At 36.3% G+C, this 24,078-nt stretch overlaps 1 protein-coding gene and 1 pseudogene across 1 annotated transcript; both read left to right on the top strand.

Annotated features, from left to right (window-relative positions):
• Positions 1–9,975: 9,975 nt before the first annotated feature.
• On the top strand, positions 9,976–15,301 carry LOC108471962 (auxilin-like protein 1; annotated as a pseudogene).
• Positions 15,302–20,645: 5,344 nt separating this feature from the next.
• LOC108471961 (uncharacterized) lies at positions 20,646–21,306 on the top strand. The gene is made up of 2 exons (XM_017773497.1): positions 20,646–20,718; positions 20,975–21,306. Exons 1-2 carry the CDS (start codon positions 20,646–20,648, stop codon positions 21,304–21,306), a joined length of 405 nt encoding a protein of 134 aa, XP_017628986.1.
• Positions 21,307–24,078: the final 2,772 nt, after the last annotated feature.

Raw genomic sequence — 24,078 nt, 5'->3', positions numbered from 1 at the left:
TTGTTCTCGAAGTATGTTTTGGGCTTTGGAGGCCTAGCTAAAGGACATCATGACATGTTTCGCTAAATGAATAGTATTCAACTTGTAATAACGAAAAACTAATTTGGTAAACTCTGGTGATGCCTTGTACTCTACTCCAGCGACGAATACGGGTAAGGAGTGTTACACTATTAAACGACCTATTCTCGTAACTTGATCTGGTTGATTTTTCTAATAGAGGTAAAAAGGTTAGGTAATTTAAATATATTAGGTAATTTAATTATATTTATCCTAAGACGTTTTTGGTCATTTCATACAAATTGTTTTTATTATTTCTTTTTCATCGTTGTCCCTCCGACACTCTCTTAAGTCTGCTAGTGGCTCTTGTAAATAATATATTGCTTTAAGGAAAAAAAAACTCTCTCGGTGAGAGAAACCTTGAAACTTTCGTTTTCATGGAAAATCTCTCGCATTCTCGGAAACCAAACAGGGATTTTGCTCAAGCTACACTCACCAAATGAAAAACTTCTTGCAATGTGGCCACCAACTTCTCCAGCAAAACCATGACGATGACGTTTTTGGTGGTCCGTTGAGTTTCGTTACATGTAGTGGTCCGGCTTTGTCGCCGAGGCCCGAGGACTATAATGAAATTTTCAACGGATTCCAAGCATCTTGTGGCGTGTCGGTTCCAGTATTAGATCTTCCACCGGTAGACGACGGTGTCGAGGTAATGTTTGATGTACGGGACCCCAGGTTTGACTACGGCGACGTTTTCGGTGGATTTGACTGTTTGGAATTCGTTTCTTCATACGAGGAGCTAATGAGATCAGCCAATGGTGATGATGATAGTCATGATCTGGATGGTGATTCATCAGAAGAAGCTTGGTATGCTCATTACTTCTTTTTTAATGTTCTAATATCTTTATTTTTATTTTTATCTTAGTTTTTAGCTTTATGCTAATTTTACAACTAGAAATGAGCAAATATTGATTTCTTTTTTCTTTCTTTGGTGGTTACTGCCTAGGAAAATAAATATGATAGCCGCTGCAGTGTAAAGTTTTGAATTCTATTCATATTTTTTAGTAATTAAACTTTAATGTTTTTGTTTGCGGGCTTTAATAGAATGAACTTTCGTCTTAATGAAATCTTAATGTAGATGAGTTTCGTAGTTTGGTTACTTGTTATAGGGAGCTGTTTTGAATAAGTTTATGTACCTGTAGTTCTTGGATTCTGGATTTTTTATTCTTCGCTGAAGTGTAGACCCGTTCTTTTGGTGTTTGAATCAACATTATTTCGAACAAGAATTGATGCACATTGTTGATGTGCCTGGGCTTGTCGAGAGCCCAAGTGCCTGAAACGGAGTAGTAAGAACACAATACGTGGCTTGTTGATGTATCCATTGGCCTATGAACCCACCGCATGTTCTTAGGCTATCGACAGAGCTGAGGCACATAAACACACATTGATTCTATGTGTTTTATGTAAAACTTCTGGATATGTTATGTTTTGAGATTCCATGACTGATTTTTCAATGTAAAAAGGGGTAAATTTTGATGATAGATATCCATTTGTTTCCTCTTATAGGATGCAGGCAGAAACTGAGTCTCTTTCAGGAGGATCAGATCGTTCTGGAAAATATCAGTACATCACCGATGGAAGTTGTTTCTAGCTAGTTGATAGTAGTATGGGATTCAATATATCATACTATAAGGCTAATCTTAGAAGCAACGAAGGCATGTCAAATAGGGTTAGGCAGGTTGCTTAGCTGCATGCTAATCCTGAATATGCTTGTATAATCGAAACTCCCTTGCAAAAGGCAGACAATAAGAATCCACCATTGCATGTGACTAATGATATTGATTTTGCGATCACCAGGGGAATTACAAAGAAAAAATAGCTTAGAAGAATTGCGCCCCATCCTTTTAGCAGGACTACTAGTGAACAAATATCTACAAACGATTTGACCCAAAAAGAATGCAGAAGAAATAACACTTGTTCTAATGAGATGTTTGTAACAATTTCAGATATCAACCTAAGAACGGTGCTATTACATGTGCCACCTCCCTCTAAACCTCCGCCATCTGTTAATGTCAAAAGTGGTGGCTGTCAATATGATCCTTCTAGAAGGAGATTGGGTGATAACTCACCTTCTTTCTTAGATGTTGAGGTAGATGTGAGCTCAGCTGCTGCATTCTCTGCCTCTGCTGTGAAAGAAACTATGGACAAAACTCAAGTAAAGCTAAAGAACGCGAAAGAAGTACTCGATAGGAAGAGGGATGGCATTAAAAGCTCTACAAAACTAGGCTCAAAATCTAATGGAAAAGTTAAGAAGGAAATGGTAGGTAAGGCTATTGATGGGTCCAGAGATATAAAAGATGAGAGAGCAGAGGGCATTTGCAGAAAAGAAGATAGTACCATGAAAATACCCGTTAGAGAGGAAAGTCAAAAAGCTCTGAAAAGCCAGGTACTTGAGTCACTAGAAGGCAAAAAACTCTGTAATGTGCCCAAAATATTTGCAGTTGAGGTGCACAGGAAGGATTCCCTATCAACTCAAGAGTTTAATGGAACTAATGAATGGCAGGAAGCAACCCAGTTTTTTGAATTTTTTTAGAACTGATAAGTCAAGTATGGGTTTCAAGCAGACAAACAATGAGGAGGATTTGGTCTAGTGTACGAAATATCATGAGCTTCAGCATAAAGCCAAAAAGGTGAGCATCAGAGAACTGGAGCATCAACTAAAAAGTGATATGAAAGTAGAAGCTGTCAGGGAAGACCATGAACTAGTGAAAGCAGAGAAAGATATGAAAACAACTAAAGAAAGTCATGGAAGAGGGGAGTTCCCTACAATAACGAAACCACCTAAAGAGGCTTGTAGGCATAAAGAGCAGGAGAAAAAAGTAAAAGCAGTTCAAAATTTTACTGAACTAGAGGAGAATGGGCAATTTATAATAGCACGAATCCTTTAGAAAATTGTGAGCAATCAACTAGAGTTGATGAATTAGGAAAATATGAGAAAGGGGTATATGCTCAACAAAAAGACAATGAACTTGAAGTTGGGCTAGCTATGGAACAGAAAGAGAATGGACGGCAGGAGAAAGAAACCGGTAAAAGTAATGAAAATATGAAAAGAGTCTACGAGCGTCAAGAAAGGGAAGATGAGAAGAAAAGCTAGACGGAGAGTTTTGGGCAAGAAAGAACCGAGACAAAGCACGAAGAGGTTCTTGTAAAAACAGAGCCTGAGAAGAGGTTAAGAGAGGGTGTTGAGCAGGAAGAAAAAGAGACGATGATAATACTCTAAAACATCATATTTTTATGTGCTAATTGCATGTTTATTTTGAGTATGTCCTACTAATTTGGGCTATTTTATGGTTCTTTGTCTTGTAGGGACTTAATTGAAGATAAAAGGAAAATTGAGGGTGAAAAGTATGAAATTAAAGATGAAATAGGTCAACATGCAACATAGGGAAAAATGTGGTGCCAAAAATGCAAGTATGGAAGACATAAGGGCAAAAGTACAAAAGAAGAGATTTTATAGCACAAGACTCTATTTAATGTTTTATTATATTAGGATAATTATTAAGGATAATTATTTAGATTTAAATTTAGGATTTATTTTCATTTATCTTTATCTATCTTTAATTATCTTTAATTATTTGTATTTATCTTTTAGAATTTAATTAGGAATAGGCTAGGTTTTTTAGTACTATAAATAAAGGATGAAATGGCACATATTGGACATCTTTTTTTTTTCTAAACACTTTCTCTCCCCAAAACTCTGTCTTTTGTTCTCTCTATATTTTCTTCAATAAAAATCCCATTTCTATGATATTTATTTCTTCCCCAAAATTCATGAGCCACTAAACCAATCTAGCCGAAGGTTGTCGAAATTTCCCAAAAAAGGTTCATGAGGCTTAGAACCCGCGCTTAGCCTTCTCAACAGGGTATTCATCGCTTCTCTGCAATACAGGGCTGAAGCTTCCGTCCATGTCCTTTAATAGGTGATCTTTTCAACTTGTGTAAGGAACGGCCGCTTTGTACGTTTTGGGAAGGTTGCACAGTCGGTTCGTTGGCTTTCTGCGTCAGAGGTTGGCGAGTCCAAGAGACAAAGCGGCATGGTATTCACCGTTAGGAAATGATGATCTAGCAGAAGATAGTCCCACAAAAGCGATTATTGGCTAGAGTCAGGCTCCTCCAAATTTTAAGTCTAAATCCTTGGAGTTAGTGCTCGTAGACATCCTCTTCCACTATAACTGGCTTATTCTACTCGAGAAGAGTTACTTAAAAGCCAATGACTGAACCCAAGGCGGATCGAGACAACTGGAGGCTGGAATCTCGCCACATAAGAAACTTTCTTTTTTCTCAAACTCTGTTTATTTTTATTCTTCATTTTAATTTTCGTAATTTATTTAATTTCGTAATTTCGATTCAACTTAAAATTCTGTTTTTATTTTTCTAGATCGAAAATCTTAATTCTGTTTTTATTTTTCCAGATCGAAAATCTTAATTCTATTTTTATTTTTTAGGAATGCGAGTTTTCTTGGCTAAAAAATTGTCCAGGATTTCATGAAACAAGCATTCGTACAATCCGGTCCCTGAAGATTCGACCCTACTTCCTCTTTACTGTTATTTTTACTATTTTACAAGGATTAGGATTTTTTTGTGCTCTCAACGACGCATCAAATTTTGGCGCCGTTGCTGGGGACTGGCAACGTACTAATCTTGTTTTTTGTTTTTTATGACCAGATCTGCTCCAGGTACTCTTGCGTTTGATTTAGAGATTAAAAAGACAGCGAGAGCTAATCGTAAGGAAACAAGGCTAAGGAAAAAGCAGTTAGTAGTGGTTGGGACAAAGTAATCCACCGCCAGAAATTGAAATCGATGATGAAGTAGAGTCTAGGGTTAACACCCTACTCAAACATTTGAAAGCTAAAAAGTAAAAGTCGGCTCCCCATAAGAAGTGCTTAACGCTAGGGTTAATGAAAACCCTAATCTAGTACCGCAACATATGGCTCAAACAATTCGACAATTGACCGAAGGTCCAGCAGAACAACCGCCACTATGCATCGCGTATCTTACTATGGATACTGATTTTAAATTAAAGTCAGGCTTAATCCAGTTATTGCCAACTTTTCGTGGATTACAAAACGAAAATCCCCACAAGCATTTGAAAGAGTTCCATATGGTTTGCTTTAGTATGAAACCTCAGGGGGTAACTGAGGATCAAATTAAACTGCGTGCTTTTCCTTTTTCCCTAGCAGATTCAGCTAGGGAATGGTTATCTTACTTACCTCCTAGATCTATTACAACTTAAGCTGATCTTTCTCATTTATTTCTCAACAGGTTTTTTTCAGCATCACGAGCAGCTGAGTTAAGAAGGGAGATTGTTGAAATAAGGCAAAAAGAAGCAGAGTCTCTTTATGACTATTGGGAGCGGTTTAAGAAATTGTGTGCGATTACCCATAACATGGTATAACAGAATAGTCTCTTCTCCAATATTTTTATAAAGGCCTGAAACCCGTGGAGATGAATATGGTAGATGCCGCTAGGGGAGGAACGTTAGTTAACATGACTCACCAACAAGCAAGAGACTTGATCTCCATAATGGCTGCAAATACTCAGCAATTCCGAGCCAATCCTGAACCCCTTATAAGGGTTCATCAGCTAAGTAATTCAACCTTAGAAGATAAAGTTGATAAACTTACTAATATTGTGAGCTTTCTTGTTGCAGAAAAAGTCAAACCAGTCCGAGTATGCGAAATATGTGCTACACTTGAACATACAACTGATGCATGTCCCAGTTTGTGTGATGATACTATGGCTTTTTTAGATGCTGTGGGAAATTTTCCTGGCCCACCACAAAGGCGATATGACCCTTACGCTAATACCTACAACTCAAGATAGAGGGACCACCCGAACTTGAGTTATGGGGTCAATCCACAATATAACCAACCATACCAAAATCAGGTTCCACAACAGCCACAAGATTCAGGTAATTCTCTAGAAACTTTGGTCAATAAATTAATAGCTAATATGCTTGATTTTCAATAGAAAACTGAGGCATCTATAAGAGAATTGACCATATCAATTGAGAAATTGAACTCTCAAGGGAAGCTGCCTTCACAAACAGAACCTAATCCAAGACAACACGCAAAAGCAGTGACGCTGCAAAGTGGAAAGGTACTGGAACCAATTCCTGGTAGGAATCTTGGCCAAGAAAACTCCTAGAAAAATCTCAAAAACGAAGAACATGTCCGAGCGAAACCTCTATTGCTGAAAATTCTACCTCTATTTCTAGGACGATTAAACCAGTGTCGGAAAGGTAAAGAAGACAAGGAGATCCTCGAAACATTCAAAAATGTCAAGATCAATTTATCACTATTGGATTCCATCAGACAAATTCCGCGGTATGCCAAGTTCCTTAAAGAACTCTGCACCAACAAATGAAAATTAGCAGGTAATGAAAATGTAAGTGTTGGTGAGAATGTATCTACAGTGTTACAGCGAAAAATGTCAACAAAATGTAAAGATAGGGGCATGTTTGCAATACCATGCAAAATAGGCCATTTAGGAATTAAGAAAGCTATTGGTGATTTAAGGGCCTCAATAAATGTAATGCCTTATTCTATATATGAATCACTTAACGTGGGTTTTTTGAGAAAGACAGGTGTTATCATTCAATTGGCAGACAGGTCCATTGTGCATCCCGAAAGAGTCCTCGAGGACGTATTAGTCAAAGTCAACGGACTTATCTTCCTTATAGATTTCTATGTGATAAAAATGGAAGAGGATAATGCTCCTGGGTCTTCAGACATCTTGTAGGGGCGACCTTTCCTTAGTACTGCAAATACTAAGATTGACGTACGAAGCGGAACCCTCACGATAGAGTTTAATGGGGAGATCGTGAAGTTGAACGTCTATGGCACTATTAGTCACCCAAGTGAAGTCTTGGACGTAAACTGTGTCGGCATAATTAACTTATCAGCATCAGATCCGAAATTAAAACCACTTCTCAAACATCTCAAATTCACATTTTTGGAGAATGATGAAACCATTGCTCACTTAAAAGGGATCAACCCCTTGGAGGAAAATTTGAAACCAAGGAAAGAGGTGCAAGAACAATTAAACCCAAATATGGTGGATGTGATAAAAAAGGAGAATTTCCAAACCTATACGAATGAAAGAATTCAGCTGGAACATCCCCTATACTAGTTGAGGCGTCAAGCTAGCGACGTTAAACAAGCGCTTATTGGGAGGCAACCCAAATTTTTTTATTTTTTTATTTTACTTTATCTTACTATTTATTATTTTATTTTATTTTATTTTGGATGTTGATAAAATTCTCTTCTTTTGTCTAGGTAAACCAAAGCAACAATAGGAAGAACTCATTACCATAATGCGCGAATGACAGTAATTACATGGGGAGTTCTTCTAAACTTTTCTTCTGCCTATTTATTTATTTATTCCACATCGAGGACTATGTGTTTTAAGTAGGGGGACATTCCTCATTATTTCTTTCGTTTTAGATGCTGATTTATTTTTATTGTTGTTGCTTTGGTTGTTGCTGTCCATATAATTTTTTTTAAAGAATATTCTGCCTATTTTCATACCCAAGAATTTGACCACAACTTGCCCACTGTTTGACCCACATGCATGATTTTTGTCTACTGAGTTAGTTATAATTTTGCCTGTTTGATCACATCTCCATTGTTTTATTTCTTTAGGCTGAATAATTTTGATTAATAGAGTTAACCCTATTTTACTTTTAGTAAATTTGATTAAGTCTAAATATAAAGAGGACACTTAATACAACTGCATGCTTAAAATATGTTCATGACTATTAAGGTGGTTATTAAAACTTATTTTTTACACTTGATTGTTTTTCCTAAGTCCTCCAAAATTAAAATTTCGTTTAACAATAATGTTTCCGTGGTTATGAGTGTAGCTTAAGACGTGACTAGCTAAGTAACTGGGGTAGGGTGCATGGGTTGTCATCCTATTTCATGTCAAAAGGTTGTGTGACGTGTTAGGTAAAACTCCGCTAACCGAAATTAATTTTTAAGAATGTGTTGGGATGAGTAACCGGGGTGAGGTGCTTGGCTGTCATCTCTCTTCGTGTCAAAAGGTTCGATGTGTTCTTAAAAAAAATAAAAATTAGGAATGTGTTGGGCCTTGGCTGTCATCTCTCTTCACGTCAAAAGGCTCAATATATTCCTAAGTAAAAATAAATAAATAAAATTAAAAAAAAGAAAAAAAAAGAAGAGAATGAGGTATTAATAAAATTTGGGGACTAAAGGGAAAGATAAATAATGTGTCTTGATAGGTTTGGTAAATTACCTAATTTTTATGAAATAATTCAAGTTGATCTTAATTTTTGTGTGTGTTAATTGGAATACTTTTTTCAAATTTTACTTAAAGCAAGCTAAGGGTTCTCTTTATTTTTCATATGCATTTTGACTAATTTTTATAAAACTTTGGAGTAGTATTTCTTTCATGGCAGGATTTAATTTTCACAGTGGACACGAACGATACTTGAGGGCAAGCATGGGCTAAGTAGGGGGAGTTTGATAATACTCTAGAAATCATTTTTTTTATGTGCTAATTGCATGTTTATTTGGAGTATGTCCTACTAATTTGGGCTATTTTATGGTTCTTTGTCTTGTAGGGACTTAATTGAAAATAATAGGAAATTTGGGGGCGAAAAGCGTGAAATTAAAGATGAAATGCGTCAACATGCAACATAGGGAAAAAAGTGGTGCCAAAAATGCAAGTATGGAAGACATAAGGGCAAAAGTGCTAAAGAAGAGATTTTATAGCACAAGACTCTATTTAATGTTTTATTATATTAGGATAATTATTTAGATTTAAATTTAGGATTTATTTTCATTTATCTTTATCTATCTTTAATTATCTTTATTTATTTATATTTATCTTTTAGAATTTAATTAGGATTAGGCTAGGTTTTCTAGTACGATAAATAGGGGATGAAATGGCACATATTGGACATCTTTTTTTTCTGTAAATATTTCTTCTCCTAAAAACTTTGTCTTTTGTTCGCTCCATATTTTCTTCAATAAAAATCTCATTTCTATTATATTTATTTCTTCCCCAAAATTCATGAGCCACTAAACCAATCTAGTCAAAGGTTGTCGAAATTTCCCAAAAAAGGTTCATGAGGCTTAGAACCCTTGCTTAGCCTTCTCAATAGGGTATTCATCGCTTCTCCGTAATACGGGGCTGACGCTTCCGTCCATGTCCCTTAATAGGTGATCTTTTCAACTTGTGTAAGGAACGGCCGCTTTATACGTTTTGGGAAGGTTGCACAGTCGGTTCGTTGGCTTTCTGCGTCAGAGGTTGGCGAGTCCAAGAGATAAAGTGGCGTGGAATTCGCCGTTGGGAAGTGATGATCTAGCAGAAGATAGTCCCACAAAAGCAATTATTGGCTAGAGTCAGGCTCATCCAAATTTTAAGTCTAAATCATTGGAGTTGGTACTCGTAGGCGTCCTCTTCCACTATAACTGGCTTATCCTGCTCGAGAAGGGTTACTTAAAAGCCAATGACTAAACCCAAGGCGGACCGAGAGAATCGGAGGCTGGAATCTCGCCACATAAGAAACTTTCTCTTTTCCCAAACTCTGTTTATTTTTATTCTTTATTTTAATTTTCGCAGTTTATTTAATTTTGCAATTTCGATTCAACTTAAAATTCTATTTTTTTTCCAGATCGAAAATCTTAATTCTGTTTTTATTTTTTAGGAATGCGAGTTTTCTTTGTTAAGAAATTGTCCAGGATTTCAAGAAACGAGCATTCGTACAATCCGGTCCTTGAAGATTCGACCCTACTTCCTCTTTACTGTTATTTTTACTATTTTACAAGGATTAGGATATTTTTTGTGCTCTCAACTACGCATCAAAAGAAATTGAATGAAACTTGTGAACGAGAAGAAAAAGAAAAGAAAGAGAAGGAGGTGTGTGAGCTAGATGAAAGTGAGATATGGTGAATGACTCTTGAACAGCTAGAGAATGAGAAAAGACTAAAACAAGCACATTTGCAGGAAGAAAATGAGAGAGGAATGAGAAATGCTCTTGAAAAGGAAGATACAGTGAATAGACAACTAAAGGAGGAAACAGTGAATAGACTAAAAGAGCCTTATGAAAAAGAAGCGATTAACAAAGGGCTCAAAGCAGCTTGTGAAAACGAAGACATTGAGAAAATGTTAGAGGAGGCAATCAAGCAAAAATATTATAGAAAACAAGCGAAAGAGGTCCCAGATACGGAAGATCAACTGAAACAAAAAGTAGTTGAGCAAGAAGAAATTGAAGAATTAAAGGGAGAAAACTATGTGTACCAGTAAATTGAAAGAGATAAAAGTGGAAAGAAATAGAAAATTGCTCAATGAACTCATCAACATGTGGAGGGAGAGCATTATGGGGCATCTGATGTGCTAAATAAACTAGATTATAGCAAGAAACATCAGGAAAATCAATTGTTTGGAAATAATGATGATCAAAACTGTGATTAGTTGGAAGAAACTGAAGAGTTCATTCTTTTAGAAAATGGAAAGATAGAGATTGTATTTAGATGCAGTGAAAAGAATCCAGAAGCAATGGGGAAAGGAGATGTTGATGGGAAGTTCAAAGCATCAGGAATGTCACCTTCTAACTTGGAATTTGAAGTTAACCAGTTTAGAAAGGATGATATCTCCATCCTATGTCCCGGAAATGAGAGCATGAAGAGAACTAGTGAAGCTAGAATTGACATAGGTCAAAGAAATGCTAAGAATATTAATAATGCCCCTAGAAGAGACTCTGAAAGTGACAAGCAGGGGTTGAAATTTTCTTATGAATGGAGGGAGAGAGCAAGGAATATCAAGGAGGCTCAGGTTTCCTCACATCTAGAAGAAGACAAGGATGAGTATGTATCAGCTCAAACGATGAAAGAGTCTTTCGAAACTAGAAGGAAATCAGAAGCTGCTAAGGCATCTGTGATGGCTAAAAGAAACATTTGCGGAACCTTTCATCACATTAAGATAAGCCAAAGCATAGAAAGTAACGACAAGAATATTGACGACAACCTTACACCTGAAGAGGAGGTTGAAAGGATGAAAAGGGAAAGAGAACTGGAAAATGAACATCTTAGAACAATAGAAGAAAGAGAGAGGGAGAGGGAAAGGAAAAGGGGAAAAGATAGGATGGCAATTGACAGAATGGTTCTTGAAGCTCATGAGAAGGTAGAAAGGGCTGCTCTAGAGGGAGCAACTATAGAAACTCGTCAAAGAGCAATGGTAGAGGCACATGACAGATTAGAGAAGGCATGTGCAGAAGCTAGGGAGAAGTCTTCTATGGAGGCTAGACTCAGAGCAGAACGTGCTGCTGTGAAGAGGGTAATTGCAGAGGCTTGAAAGCATGCTGTGGAAAAAGCGATGGCTGAAAGGGCTGCTTTTGAGGCAAGAGAGCGAGTAGAACGGTCTATGTCACATAAATTTTCCACTTCTAGAAACAGTGGAATAAGAACAAGCTTTTCATCCTCTGTAAGATTATCCTTAATTTTTATTTTTTTAATGAATTCCATGTCCGAGGCAGCAATTAAGTGGACCTTAATTCGCAGATCTACAAGATCAACATTTTTAGAGCGCCAACACTTTTGGTGGTTTACAAGTCCCATATGCCTCTGTATATAGTGGTAGTTTTTATTTTTTAATTATTAGATGGATCCTTTTGACACACTGCTTTATAAGATCAGTTAAAGAGAAAACATTTTAGTTTGCTTTTCTAATAATGAATAAGTTTCTTTTTGTGTATGAAGGGATTGAAGGAGAACCTGCTTAAAGGTGTAAAGTTAGAATAGAGAGATATCAACGAATGGCTGAGTGTGCAGTATGATTTCTTCTCTCACAAAATTTCTAATGCTTATATATGGATAGCAGAATAACATGAAGTTTTTCTAATTGCAGGCAAAAACTCTTGAAGAAAAGAGTATGCGTGATCTTCTTGCTCAAAAAGAGCAAGTAGAAAGAAATGTATTTTCCATTGTCCAGGCCTATGATATATCTCATGATTACAGATCTTTGCATTGTCCACTAACTGTCTTGTTTAACTTTTGCACTTTGCAACTATTAGCAGAAATTCTAGATGCTTGTAACACCCTGAAAATTTCTACAGTAAAATATTATCCTTAATATAGTAAAATAAGGAAATAAAGTGACAAGAAGAGGAAAATTGAGTTATGTCACTGGGAAGTATATTATGACATAATGATTCAAGAAAGGATTAAATTGTAAAAGTGAGAAAAGTTTTGTGGCCCAAGAGTAAATACTCAAAATATGAGAGATTAAAGTGTAAATATGAAAAAGTTGAAGGACTAATAGTGAAAATATTTGAAGGGTGGAATGATCTAGAAACCAAGAAAAATTGATGAATTAGGACTAAATTGAATAGGTGAAGAATTATGAGGGACTAAATTGCAATTTTACCAAATTAAGTGATGACTCAAGAATGGAATTTCAAAAGATCACAAAGGGCAAAATGGTCAATTGGAAGAGAGAGAAATGTAGAAAGTAATGGTGGTGTTGGTGATATTTTATAATTATTTAATTAGATAATTATTATTTATTTAATATTTTAATAAGATATTTTATGATTTTATTATTTTATTTAGTGTATATATATGTGTGTTTGGGGGGGGGAATACACACACACTCCATCATTGTCCATGCATCCCACGTTAGAAAGAAGAGAAGAGAAGAAAGAAACTTCTCATTCTTTACAATTTAGTCCTTCCATAAAAAATTCACCATTTTCACCTAGAAATCAAAAGAATTTTCATGGTTACCAAGAGAGAAAAATAATAAGAAGACTATGGAAAGCTAGAATATCAAGTTAGATTCAATAAATAGAAGCTGAAGGAGAGAGAAAATAAAGTTAAAAGATTGGAAACAATAAGACAAGGTAAGAACATTAAGATTTACATGTATTTTTAAGTTTGATATTATTGAAAAAGCATGGAAATGAAGCTAAAGTAGAGTTTTCTTATATATGGTTCTATGTTCTTGATATATTAGTGAAGAGAAATAAGAGAAAGTGGTGGGAAATACTGTAGAGAAAGGAAATAAGGGTGTTATAAACTTAATAATTAACATTTTCCACTAAAACAGTTTTGGGAAGCAGCAGTAGTCTAACTTTCAAAAATCCCCAAAAAATGTATAAATCGAATAAGAGAATGAATAAAATATTAAATTAAATCTTATTAAGTCTAGTTTCTTATAGAAGAAACCATGTAAGCAATGGAATTGTGAATTATGAGATATAATAAATTTTGTGAGACAAGGTCAGAATGATTTCGGGTTCCTTTGTTCTGACTTTGGAAAATCATAAAAAATTGGAGAAAAATAGTTAGGTTCTTAAATTTATATGTTTAAAAACCTGAATTAGTATATTTTTAATAGAAACAAACAATAACATCATCCAAATCTTGTACAATGAGATAATTAATTTTTAGTAAAGAAGGGTCAAAACTATCAGATAGCAGAATAAGGGTGACTTTAAAGAATAAACTGTACTTATTGGATGAACCAAGAATTCTGAAAATTTTATGTTAAGAAGATACGTAAGACTAGTTTCATGAAAAATTATGGGATCTTAATTTCACATTATTTAGCTCAAGATATAAATAATTTAGTGACTATGATGCAAATGGACAGTTTTGAATATACATATAAGTAAATAGTGAAATTATTGATAATGTTTCTTGTAGAATGTTATATAAATTAAGGATGTGGAATGGAGAGGAGGAGGAGGAAAATATGTATGAATATTAAGCTAGCATGGCTAATTTGCATGTTTTAGGCTCAAGGACTAAATTGAATTAAAGTAAAACTTTATGGACAATTTTGTAAAAATTTTAGAAATGATAAATTTGCATGAAATGGATTATTTTATTATTTAAAATTTCAAAATTGAATGAAATTATTAATTTAGTTCAAGATCGGGAAAAACATGTTTTAAGGATTAAATTGAAAAGTGTTAAAATTATGGAAAATTATGATATTTTATAGAATTCATGGGTTGTTATGAATTTGTATGAGAATAACAGCTGGAAATAATGATTAAATTGCAAGAATTTTATTTTTTGAGCCTAAGGATGAAATCGTCATTAATTAAAAGTTTAGGGGTAAAATGGTAATTTTATTTAGAGCATTAATTGAATGTATTAGAACATAAAATAAATGAAAACGATGATCAAATTTATTTATAAAGATCCGGATGACTCGAATACGAGACTTGAACGTGGAAAAGAAAAGATATTGGATTAATGAAATTATAAACATTAACAAGCAACGAGGTAAGTTAGTGTAACTTGAATTATATTTTTAAATGCATAAAATATTGATATAATGAATTACCTGATTTATGTTTATGAAGAAATGACAAGAGAATGATATTTATCATGACATGTAAATATGTGATTATCTTTGATACGTTGATACAAGGAAATTAAGTATATTGAGACGAGTAATAAATTCAAGTAAAATATGTCGAGAAAAATAAGTACGTTTAAGGGACAATATGTTTGATTTTAATTGGTTCCAAATATGAACGTTAGATGAAATAAAATATTTGATAAATAAATTGGTAACTCCGGTAATACTCCGTAACTCCATTCTGGCGATGGATTCAGATTAGGGGAGTTAAAATGCTGATGTCAAGAAGTGGTCTAGTGGGAAAGAAGGGAACCTGCGTGCCTTGCTTTCAACTTTACAATATGTATGTTATAGCATCCAATATCTTTTCAGCCGAGCATTTATCATCAATTCCTTTATTTACCAAGGCATTTTATTGGCTTGATGCCTAGGTTACCATCATCAGTTTTCACTCGAATTATTGATCTATCTATTTTTCTTGTTGCTAATGTAGTTTGGTGCCCTATCTTGACTTGACATCATATCTTTAGTTTTCACAATTTACAGCTCTATCAGAAATTATTTAAAACCTAAGAACTTTCTTTACCACAGATCCCTGGCCCTGACAGTGGTTGGCATCCTATTCCACTAACTGAAGTCATAACTTAAGCTGCTGTAAAGAAAGCTTACAGAAAAGCCACTCTTTGAGTTCAACCCGAAAAATTACAGTAACGGGGTGCAAGTATTCAGCAGAAGTACATTTGTGAAAAAGTCTTTGATCTTCTAAAGGTCTGTTTACTCGTGACACTTTGAGAACTGATAGGAGCTTTTAGAAATCAAGGACACCGATAGTAAGTTGTAAGCTAACCTTTTTGTTGCTTCTTGATGTCAGGAAGCTTGGAACAAATTCAACTCAGAAGAGCGGTAGTGCAGTTTTTATATGAATTCACTATGTTTATGTAAATTTACCCTGTCAGCAAGGTAAATATCCCCATATCTATTTTATATTTCTACTACTACATGTAACTATGTAAGCCATAAAACATAAATATACATGGAAAACGTGATTATTATGTTTATTTTGATATCTAATAAAATACATAAATTAGGCAGGCCCTGTCTATGAACAATATTATTCAATAGAATTCAAAGTCTTCATTGCATCAATAAATGTCAATTTGTGAAAGGATATCTGCAGTTCACATGTTCTTGGAAAGCCCCACCTAACAATGAAAATGGTGAAAAAGCTATATATTTTATAATTCATTGTCAACAATTGTCACCTACCCCTCTTTGCCTATATTTACAAACTAGCCAAGCTTATCCTTCTTCAATCTCATTACTCCATGGCCATGCTCAGAGCTTTCAGTACAAGAAGAAGCCGTCTTGGCTATGAATGGTTACTTGAAGTTGATAGGAACCTAGTAAGCTAATAGATTCTTTTACTAAGAAATACAAGAAATAGCAAATGACTGTATTCAATTTTTTATTGAAATCGCATGATGGAATAGTGTCCAAGTATACGTATATATACATTTGAGAAACCTTTTGAGAAAGCTGTTACCAGCTCACTAGCTGCTTAACCTCCTAACTAACTACACATTAAACACATGTGTAATCTCATACTATAACATTCATCCAGCTTCCTTAACTGGAACAACCCGAAGAAGATGACGAAACCGAGTAAATGCTGAAACAGACAATGGCTTAGTGAGAACATCTGCTACTTGGTCACAGGCGGGAACTTCACCGACAACCAACTCACCACTAGCCACCTTCTCTCGAGCAAAAAACAGATCAAGTTCAACATGTTTGAACTTAGAGTGCAGAACTGGGTTAGCTGCAACAGCAACAGCACTAGAATTATCACACCATATCGTCGGATTATCAGCCGAGCGTAGATTTAACTCTGTTAACAACGAGACCGGCCACGTAACATCGCTAGCAGCAGCTGCTAAACTCCGATATTCAGCCTCAGCCGTAGACCGAGAAACAACTTGTTGTTTCTTCGAACACCAAGAAATAGGTGTGTGACCAAAATATACACAATATCCCGTAGTAGATCGACGATCATCAAAATCAAGTCCCCAGTTTGCATCGGCATAACCGACTAGAGATAGCCGATACGATTTCTGAAAAAGTAGACCATGAGAGATGGTACCACATAAATACCATAAAATTCGTTTTAAAGCGACCATGTGAACAGAAGTGGGAGCATGCATGAACTGACACACCCGATTAACAGCATATGCAATATCTGGTCGTGTCAAAACAATGTACTGAAGAGCTCTAGCTAGGCTACGATATTCAGTTGGATCGGCAAGAGGTTCACCTTCATCTTTTGACAACAGAGAAGAGCTCACTATCGGTGTATGAACACTTTTGGCATTAGTCATAGAACTCCGGGCAAGAAGCTCACGAATGTATTTGCGTTGGCACAAATGAAGTGTACCTGAAGAAAATCAACTTACTTCAATCCCCAAAAAATAATGAAGTTCACCCATGTCCTTCAGGGCAAACTTGTTGTGAAGCTGTTGAACAAAGCAAGCTATTTCATCAGATGAACTGCCAGTGACAACAATATCATCGACATATACAAGAACATAGAGAGTAGAATCCGAAGAGGATCGAATAAACAATGACGCATCCGATTTTGACAACAGAAACCCAGCAGAAACAAGAAACTGTTTTAACTTTTCAAACCAGGCGCGAGGTCTTGGCGTAAACCATACAAGGCTTTAGTCAATCGACAGACAAACTTCTCACCATTTGAACCAGATTGCTCATACCCAGGAGGTTGCTGCATAAACACGTCATTGGTTAAATCACTATTCAAGAAGGCATTATTGACATCAACCTGCCGCAGAGGCCACCCCTTAGATACGGCAACAGATAGAATGATTCGAATTGTAGCAGGTTTGACTACCGGACTGAACGTTTCCGTAAAATCACAGCCAGGAACCTGTGAGCACCCCTTGGCAACTAATCGTGCCTTCCGTCAATTAATTGTCCCCTCAGGATTCTTCTTGATCTTAAATAACCATTTACAACCGATTGCCTTCCGGCCAGGAGGAAGGGGACGAAGCTCTTAGGTCGAGTTAGCCAGCAAAGCATTAAACTCAGCTTGAACTGCTAAGCGCCAGTCGGGATGAGCAAGAGCCTCCTCAACAGAACATGGCTCAACCTCAACTTTGTTTGCACACAAGGCTTTAGGTTTAAAGATTCCAACTTTAGACCTGGTTACCATAGCATGAGTATTAGTAGCTGGGACAAGAAGAATGGTAGGAGACTCAGTAGGAAAAATCGGAGACGGAACTTCTTCGGGAACAGCAGAACTTGAAGGAGATCTATGCTGAGAGGCACTACACATAGCAGAGGAATCACCAGGAGAACTAGCTAGAGGAGTCTCAATAGCAGACATAGGAGCTGAATGATCCTCGGTAGGTATAACAGACCGCATAACTGGTACATAGGTAGTAGTGTTTAGAGGCAACTTGTCACCAGTAGCAGAAGATAGTGGAAACAGAAACCGAGCCTCATCAAACACAACATGGCGAGAAATAATAACCTTCCCATCAGGCAGAAGGCAAAAATACCCTTTATGATGCGGACTATAGCCCAGAAACGTAGAGGGCTGAGACCGAAACTCAAGTTTGTGTTTACCAAACGGACGCAAGTGCGGAAAACAACAACAACCAAACACACGAAGATGATCATAAGTCGGTGCACGACCAAACAGACTATGAAACGGGGCCTTCCCGTCGAGAACTGACGTGGGCAGTCGATTAATAAGATGCATCGCATTACAGAACGCATAACCCCAATAAGTCATCGGTAGATTAGCCTGAGCCAGAAGAGTGAGGCCAATCTCCACAATATGTCTTGTTTACGCTCAGCAACACCATTCTGTTCAGACGTGTGAGGGCAGGTAATGCGATGAAGAATCCCCTGATTGGCTAAAACAGAGGAGAATGCACGAAACTCACCTCCCCAGGCACTTTGAAATTGCTTGATATGTTTTCCAAATTGAGTGAAAACCATCTTCTGAAATTGACCAAAACACTCTATAGCTTGAGATTTACGACTTATCAAGTAGACCCAGGTAAACCGACTAGTCATATCAATGAAAGAGACATAATACAAATTCCCTTCACAAGGAACAGCAGCTGGACCCCACAAATCTGAAACAACCAATTCAAACAAATCAACATATTTAGTACTAGAGGGTGAAAAAGGCAACTTATGTGATTTACCTTTCTGACAAGCTACACAAACACTATCGAGATGACTTTTATTGCAAGAAATCTGACAATTTGTAAGAACAGTTTTTACAATATTATCAGCTGGATGGCCCAGCCTTTTATGCCATAAACTAAACACAGCAGTAAGTGAAGAGCAAACTTGAAGTGCAGCACTATGAGCAGAAGGAGTCATACTATCCGACCTTGTCGAGAAATGATAGAGCCCATTACAAACTTGGCCCCGCATTAAGATTTCCCGGGTTTGGATGTCCTTAATCACACATTACGAGGGATGAAACTCAAAAAAGACATTATTATCAGTAGCAAACTTAGAAACAAACAGCAAATTCTTTCGAATGCTTGGCACACACAGCACGGTAGAGAAATGTAGTAATTTTTGTTTCGTAGGTATAACAGTACTCCCGATAGAGAGAATATCAGTAGATACACCATTTCCTATTAAAAGATAGGACTTACCAGAGTACGGAGTGGAATCATGTAAATCTGAAGAATCTCGACAAACATGATGAGTAGCCCCCGAGTCTGGGCACCACGACGTACTTCCGACTAGCAATGGAACATAAGAATCATTAGTATTAAAATTGGAATTATAGGCCGTAGCATCCAAATAGTCTGAAGCATGTAACTCAGGAAGTCTGGGGGGAATCCCAACAAACTGAGACGAGTCATACGGAGAGGAATCCACACTAAACACACAAGCACGCGATTTGGTGCGCCACGGAGCTTCATGCACAGTCTGCCAGGAGCGATCAACATTTACACAATTAGCAAAGGGCCCAGGCAGAATATGATCATCATTTAACCGAGATCAAACCAACCCACTAGGCCCACGCGGTCGGAAAGTAAGCCCACCATACGGGTGGCCCAAAGAATCACCATCAAGGTGTGGCCCAAAGAATCACCATCAAGGTGTGGCCCAAAGGAACGACGTCCAACATCAAAGTCACGCCCATGAGAGCCAGAACTGAAGTTTGGGCCATCAAAATCATTCGGTCCATTACCACAATAACCAAATAGATTAAAACCATGATTGCCATAACCAAGTGGCCCACGTGAGACAACATTATTAACTCCAGCATTTAACCAATTGTGAGACCATCAATTTTGACCAGGAGACCCCCAATTTTGACCATAGGCAGGGGGTCGATTCTCACGCTCCAGCTCGCCTCTGTTTGCACCAAGATCAAACCCACGATTATGCATAGCCGGAGTATTTGCCTCCCACGTCGGAACCGACTGCCCATCACGATCATAACGGTAGTAACACCGCTGTGCGAGATGACCAAACCGATTATAAATCTGGCATTTTATGCGTGGACGAAAGGTTCGACCACGGCCACGACCAAATGAGCGACCACCACGAAGACCCCCGTCCGTCAGCTGTAACGGAGTCCCTTCCACAGCGTTCGCAGCCACCAAAACATCCTGAACAGAGTGGATCTGGCGAGCCTTACACTCAAGCAACGCATCAACTAGTCGTTAAAAAGATAACGGAACTGGAAAAAGTGACGCGTGAGATACGATGGCTTCAAAGTCAGTCGAAAGACCAGCGAGAAGAACCGCCGTACGTTCAGCCTCTGAGATCGGAGATCCAGATGCTGCAAGAAGAGCGCACAAATTCTTGATCCTGTCAACATATAACCGAACAGAGAGAGTACCTTTTCGAAGAGAATGAAGATCATGGTGCAACTGTGATTGCTTTGCAGTAGTATCGGCGGTAAACAAGTTATTCGCCATACGCCAGACATCACCGGCAGTGCTAACATCCGTGAATGAAGAGAGAAAGGAAGAGCTGATCGTGGACAGTAACCACGAGGTAAGTAAGTTATCTTGTTGTTCAAAAATGGATGCCGCTGAATTGGAAACAAGAGCCCTATCGGAGGACAGAATAAATCGCGATGGAGCCGACAGTGTTCCATCAAGAAAGCCGAGTAAGCCATAACCACGAAGAATGAGACGAACCTGTTGTTGCCACTGAATAAACATCTCTGCGTCAAGCTTTACAACCTCATGTCGAGGGAAGGACGTGACTACCCAATCACCAAGGAAACTGAAGCCAGAGTCAGACTCGACGGAATGCGCGGTAGCCATGGCTTAGGATCACCTTGCGACAGATACCTTGATAGGAACCTAGTAAGCTAATTCTTTTACTAAGAAATACAAGAAATAGCAAATGACTGTATTCAATTTTTTATTGAAATCGCATAATGGAATAGTGTCCAAGTATACGTATATATACATTTGAGAAACCTTTTGAGAAAGCTGTTACCAGCTCACTAACTGCTTAACCTCCTAACTAACTACACATTAAACACATGTGTAATCTCATACTATAACAGAAGTTGATGAGGATGTTACGAGCACTGGCCAGTTCGAAGCACAGTTGAAGAGGGCTCGAAGCGTGCCTGCCAGAGTTTTTGGTTTATCAAGAAAGTTTACTTCTGAAATATCGGCCTTGCCAGAGAATCATCGAGTGGAATCCTCTTCATCGACTAACAAAAAACTTACTTCCAAGTCCAAGAGTATTATTCACCCACTTTTCAGCCTCTTCGATGTTCGTCGTAAGAAGAAACCAACAGCAAAACCAGAATTTGGTAGGTATATAGAGTATTTGAAGGAAGGAGGGATGTGGGACATGAATGCTAATATGCCTGTCATGTACTACAAATGATCAACTGTTCTATTTTGTTTGCAAATAACACAATCAAACCCAGAATTTGTAGCATGGCTGTCAACTAGTATTTTGATTTTACATTAGTTGATTCAATATGTAGTTAAGCTTCCATTGATTTTTGCAGTTCCATATATGGGTTATTTCAACAGTCAACTCTAGTTTTCCCAAATTTTTTATTGAATTAAAATGAAATTAATGCATTAATTACAATTTTTTTTTTACAAATCTCACTTTCAAATTACAATAATCCTGAACTTTAGAATGGGGAAAAAATGATAGTAACAGAATTTAGTGAATTTGTATAGAATCTAGAAAGGCAAGGCAACAATATTAAGATTGTATAGTGAGTGGCTACAAATAATGAATATTTTTGGATAATTAATTTAAAAAATAAAAGAGATGCAATCGAGAATGTTAAAGACTTCCATAAAAAAAGTTAAGATCCCTTCTTTTTATATACTTGAACACAAAGTCAATGCTTGCTGAATGAGTTTGGGCTTTTTCTAGGCCCATATTTTTTTAACTCCTTATCCATTGATTCCATTCCATGACTCTTATTTTTCCAAATTGTTTGTTTTGTTTATAAGGGTAAGTTACACTTAAAGGTAACTCAAGTTTACACATTATTCATTTAATTTTAAAAAATTAAAAAAATAGTAATTAAACTATTTGAAAGTCATTGGCTCATTAAGTTCCAAATGGATGTTAGATGTAGGACAAATAAATTTACAATTTAATCACTCAACTATTAGTATATTTACAATTTGATAATTCTCGACATAATTTAATCATTTTTTAAAGGTAAATTCATTAATTCATTCAATTAATGGAACCATACAATTCAGAGAAAAAAATAGCAAATACTCATCGTAGATGGTGAAGGACAAGCTTCATCAACACAATGAAGATTTTAGCCTCAGCATCAATAGAACATTATGACACATTGACAATTGACTTTGTCACAACTCAAGCACGACATATCTAGAGTGATTGTAAGTACTTAATACGATAAGAAAATAAGCCTTGGATGGTCCAAAGCGGCGAGCAAAAATTGACAAAAGAATCGAGCATTCACTAAACTAGAGAGGACGACAACAAAATCATCCCTAAAATCATTTATAAAACTAAGATTACATGCATAAGGAAGACTAAAAAATATGCTTCAAGAGCAAACGAAAGCTTCTAAAACTGAAGACTTATTAAACAATGAAAAAATAAATAAAAAAATATAAAACTTAAGACAACACAAGCTCAAATCGACACGTGAAATCATTTATTATTCTAAAACAGTCTTAAAACATAAATAGATTAAGACGTTAACGAAGAGTCACCCACTTTCCAAGAAAACCTACTGGTGGCTGGTGAAGTTTTAGCGAATGACAAGCACTGTCATCTGCTTATCACAACTTGTGAAAACAACAAAGATACCCAGAAGCTGACATTAACGTTGAGCAAAACAAAAAATAAGAAGCAAACTGCTTAATTTAATATTTTTAATTGAAACAATTAAATAAAAATGTGTTATCAAGTTATTTTGATCCTACTAAAGAAAAGATTATTAAATTCTAAAAATGTCATTTTTAATAGAGCGTTAACTAATATAAATAGCCCTAAATATTATATACAAAAATAACAAAATTGGCTAACAATATAGCTTTTATCTTGTTGACTGATTTAATTCTGACAATTAATATGGAAAATAAGAAGCTTGTTCACAGTGATTGATTTCCTTCTTGTTTAGCAGCTAATGATCTTCACTTCACTTTTATCATCATTATCTTATCTAATTAATAACTAAATATATGGCCTGTAATAAATAACACTTTTCGTGGGTACTTAAAAGGGGAAAATTAAAAGAAAACCTTAGGATATTAATTTGGTTGAGAAATATAAAATTACTTAATAGCATATTTTATTTAATTGTTTCAATAAAAAAATATTAAATTATGTAACGCCCCAATTTTCGGGAATTCTGTGAATGTTGGCATAGGTTTAATTATGTTAGTGGGCCTCTAAAAGGCCCAAGCTTAAGATAGAACCCGGTAATTTTAGTTAATTTTTGTTCCATAAGAAAAAGGGAGTGAAATTATGAAATAGGACCTATGTGAAAATGTTTGAAAATGCTATAGGCTAATTTGTAGTGGCCAAATAAATAGGAGTGCAAAATAGGAGGATTTGCATGTCAAATTCCCACTTTTAATGTAGTGGCCAGCCAAGGTGATGGATAGTTGATAATGTATGCATTTTAGCATTTTAATAGTTAATGGATGATGGGCATTAGCATTTTAATAGTTAATGAATGATGGGCATTAGCATTTTAATAGTTAATGGATGATGGGCATGATAAGCATTATGGGCATATTTTTATTGGAATTATGGCATGAGTATGGCACAAATATTAGTATATCATTTATGTGTCATAAAATGTTGAGTGATAAGAATAACAAAAGGGAGTAAAGGAAGGTTGTTGTTCATTCTTTGTTCTCCATAGCTGAATTTGAGAGAGAGCAAATAGGGGAGGAAACCCTTGAATATTCGGTCACTAGGAGGAGGAAAAATTGAAGGTAAGTTCTTGGTACTTTGCTTCTATCTTGATGTTCATGAGTTCTTCTTGATTCTACCCTAGCTCATGAAGCATATTTTAGTTTTTGGTTGTTGTTTCATATTCTTTTGATGAAAAATGGAAGATAGGTGAAGTTGAGCCAAACAAATGAGCATGCATGTGCCTTAGATGCTAAAGGGAAAAATCGGCTAACATGTTGTGCTTTA

Source organism: Gossypium arboreum, chromosome 11 (assembly GCF_025698485.1).
Source record: "Gossypium arboreum isolate Shixiya-1 chromosome 11, ASM2569848v2, whole genome shotgun sequence".
Classification (NCBI taxonomy): domain Eukaryota; kingdom Viridiplantae; phylum Streptophyta; class Magnoliopsida; order Malvales; family Malvaceae; genus Gossypium; species Gossypium arboreum.
Note: the sequence above shows the minus strand (reverse complement) of the source record. Positions and strands in the feature narration are given on the sequence as shown.

What these genes read in the sequence shown, in the direction of transcription:
- LOC108471961 (XM_017773497.1), top strand. Translation starts at nt 20,646, where the DNA reads ATGTCGAGGGAAGGACGTGACTACCCAATCACCAAGGAAACTGAAGCC. An exon ending in CAGACTCGACGGAATGCGCG is followed by an intron (nt 20,719 to 20,974) that starts GTAGCCATGGCT and finishes ATACTATAACAG; the next exon opens with AAGTTGATGAGGATGTTACG.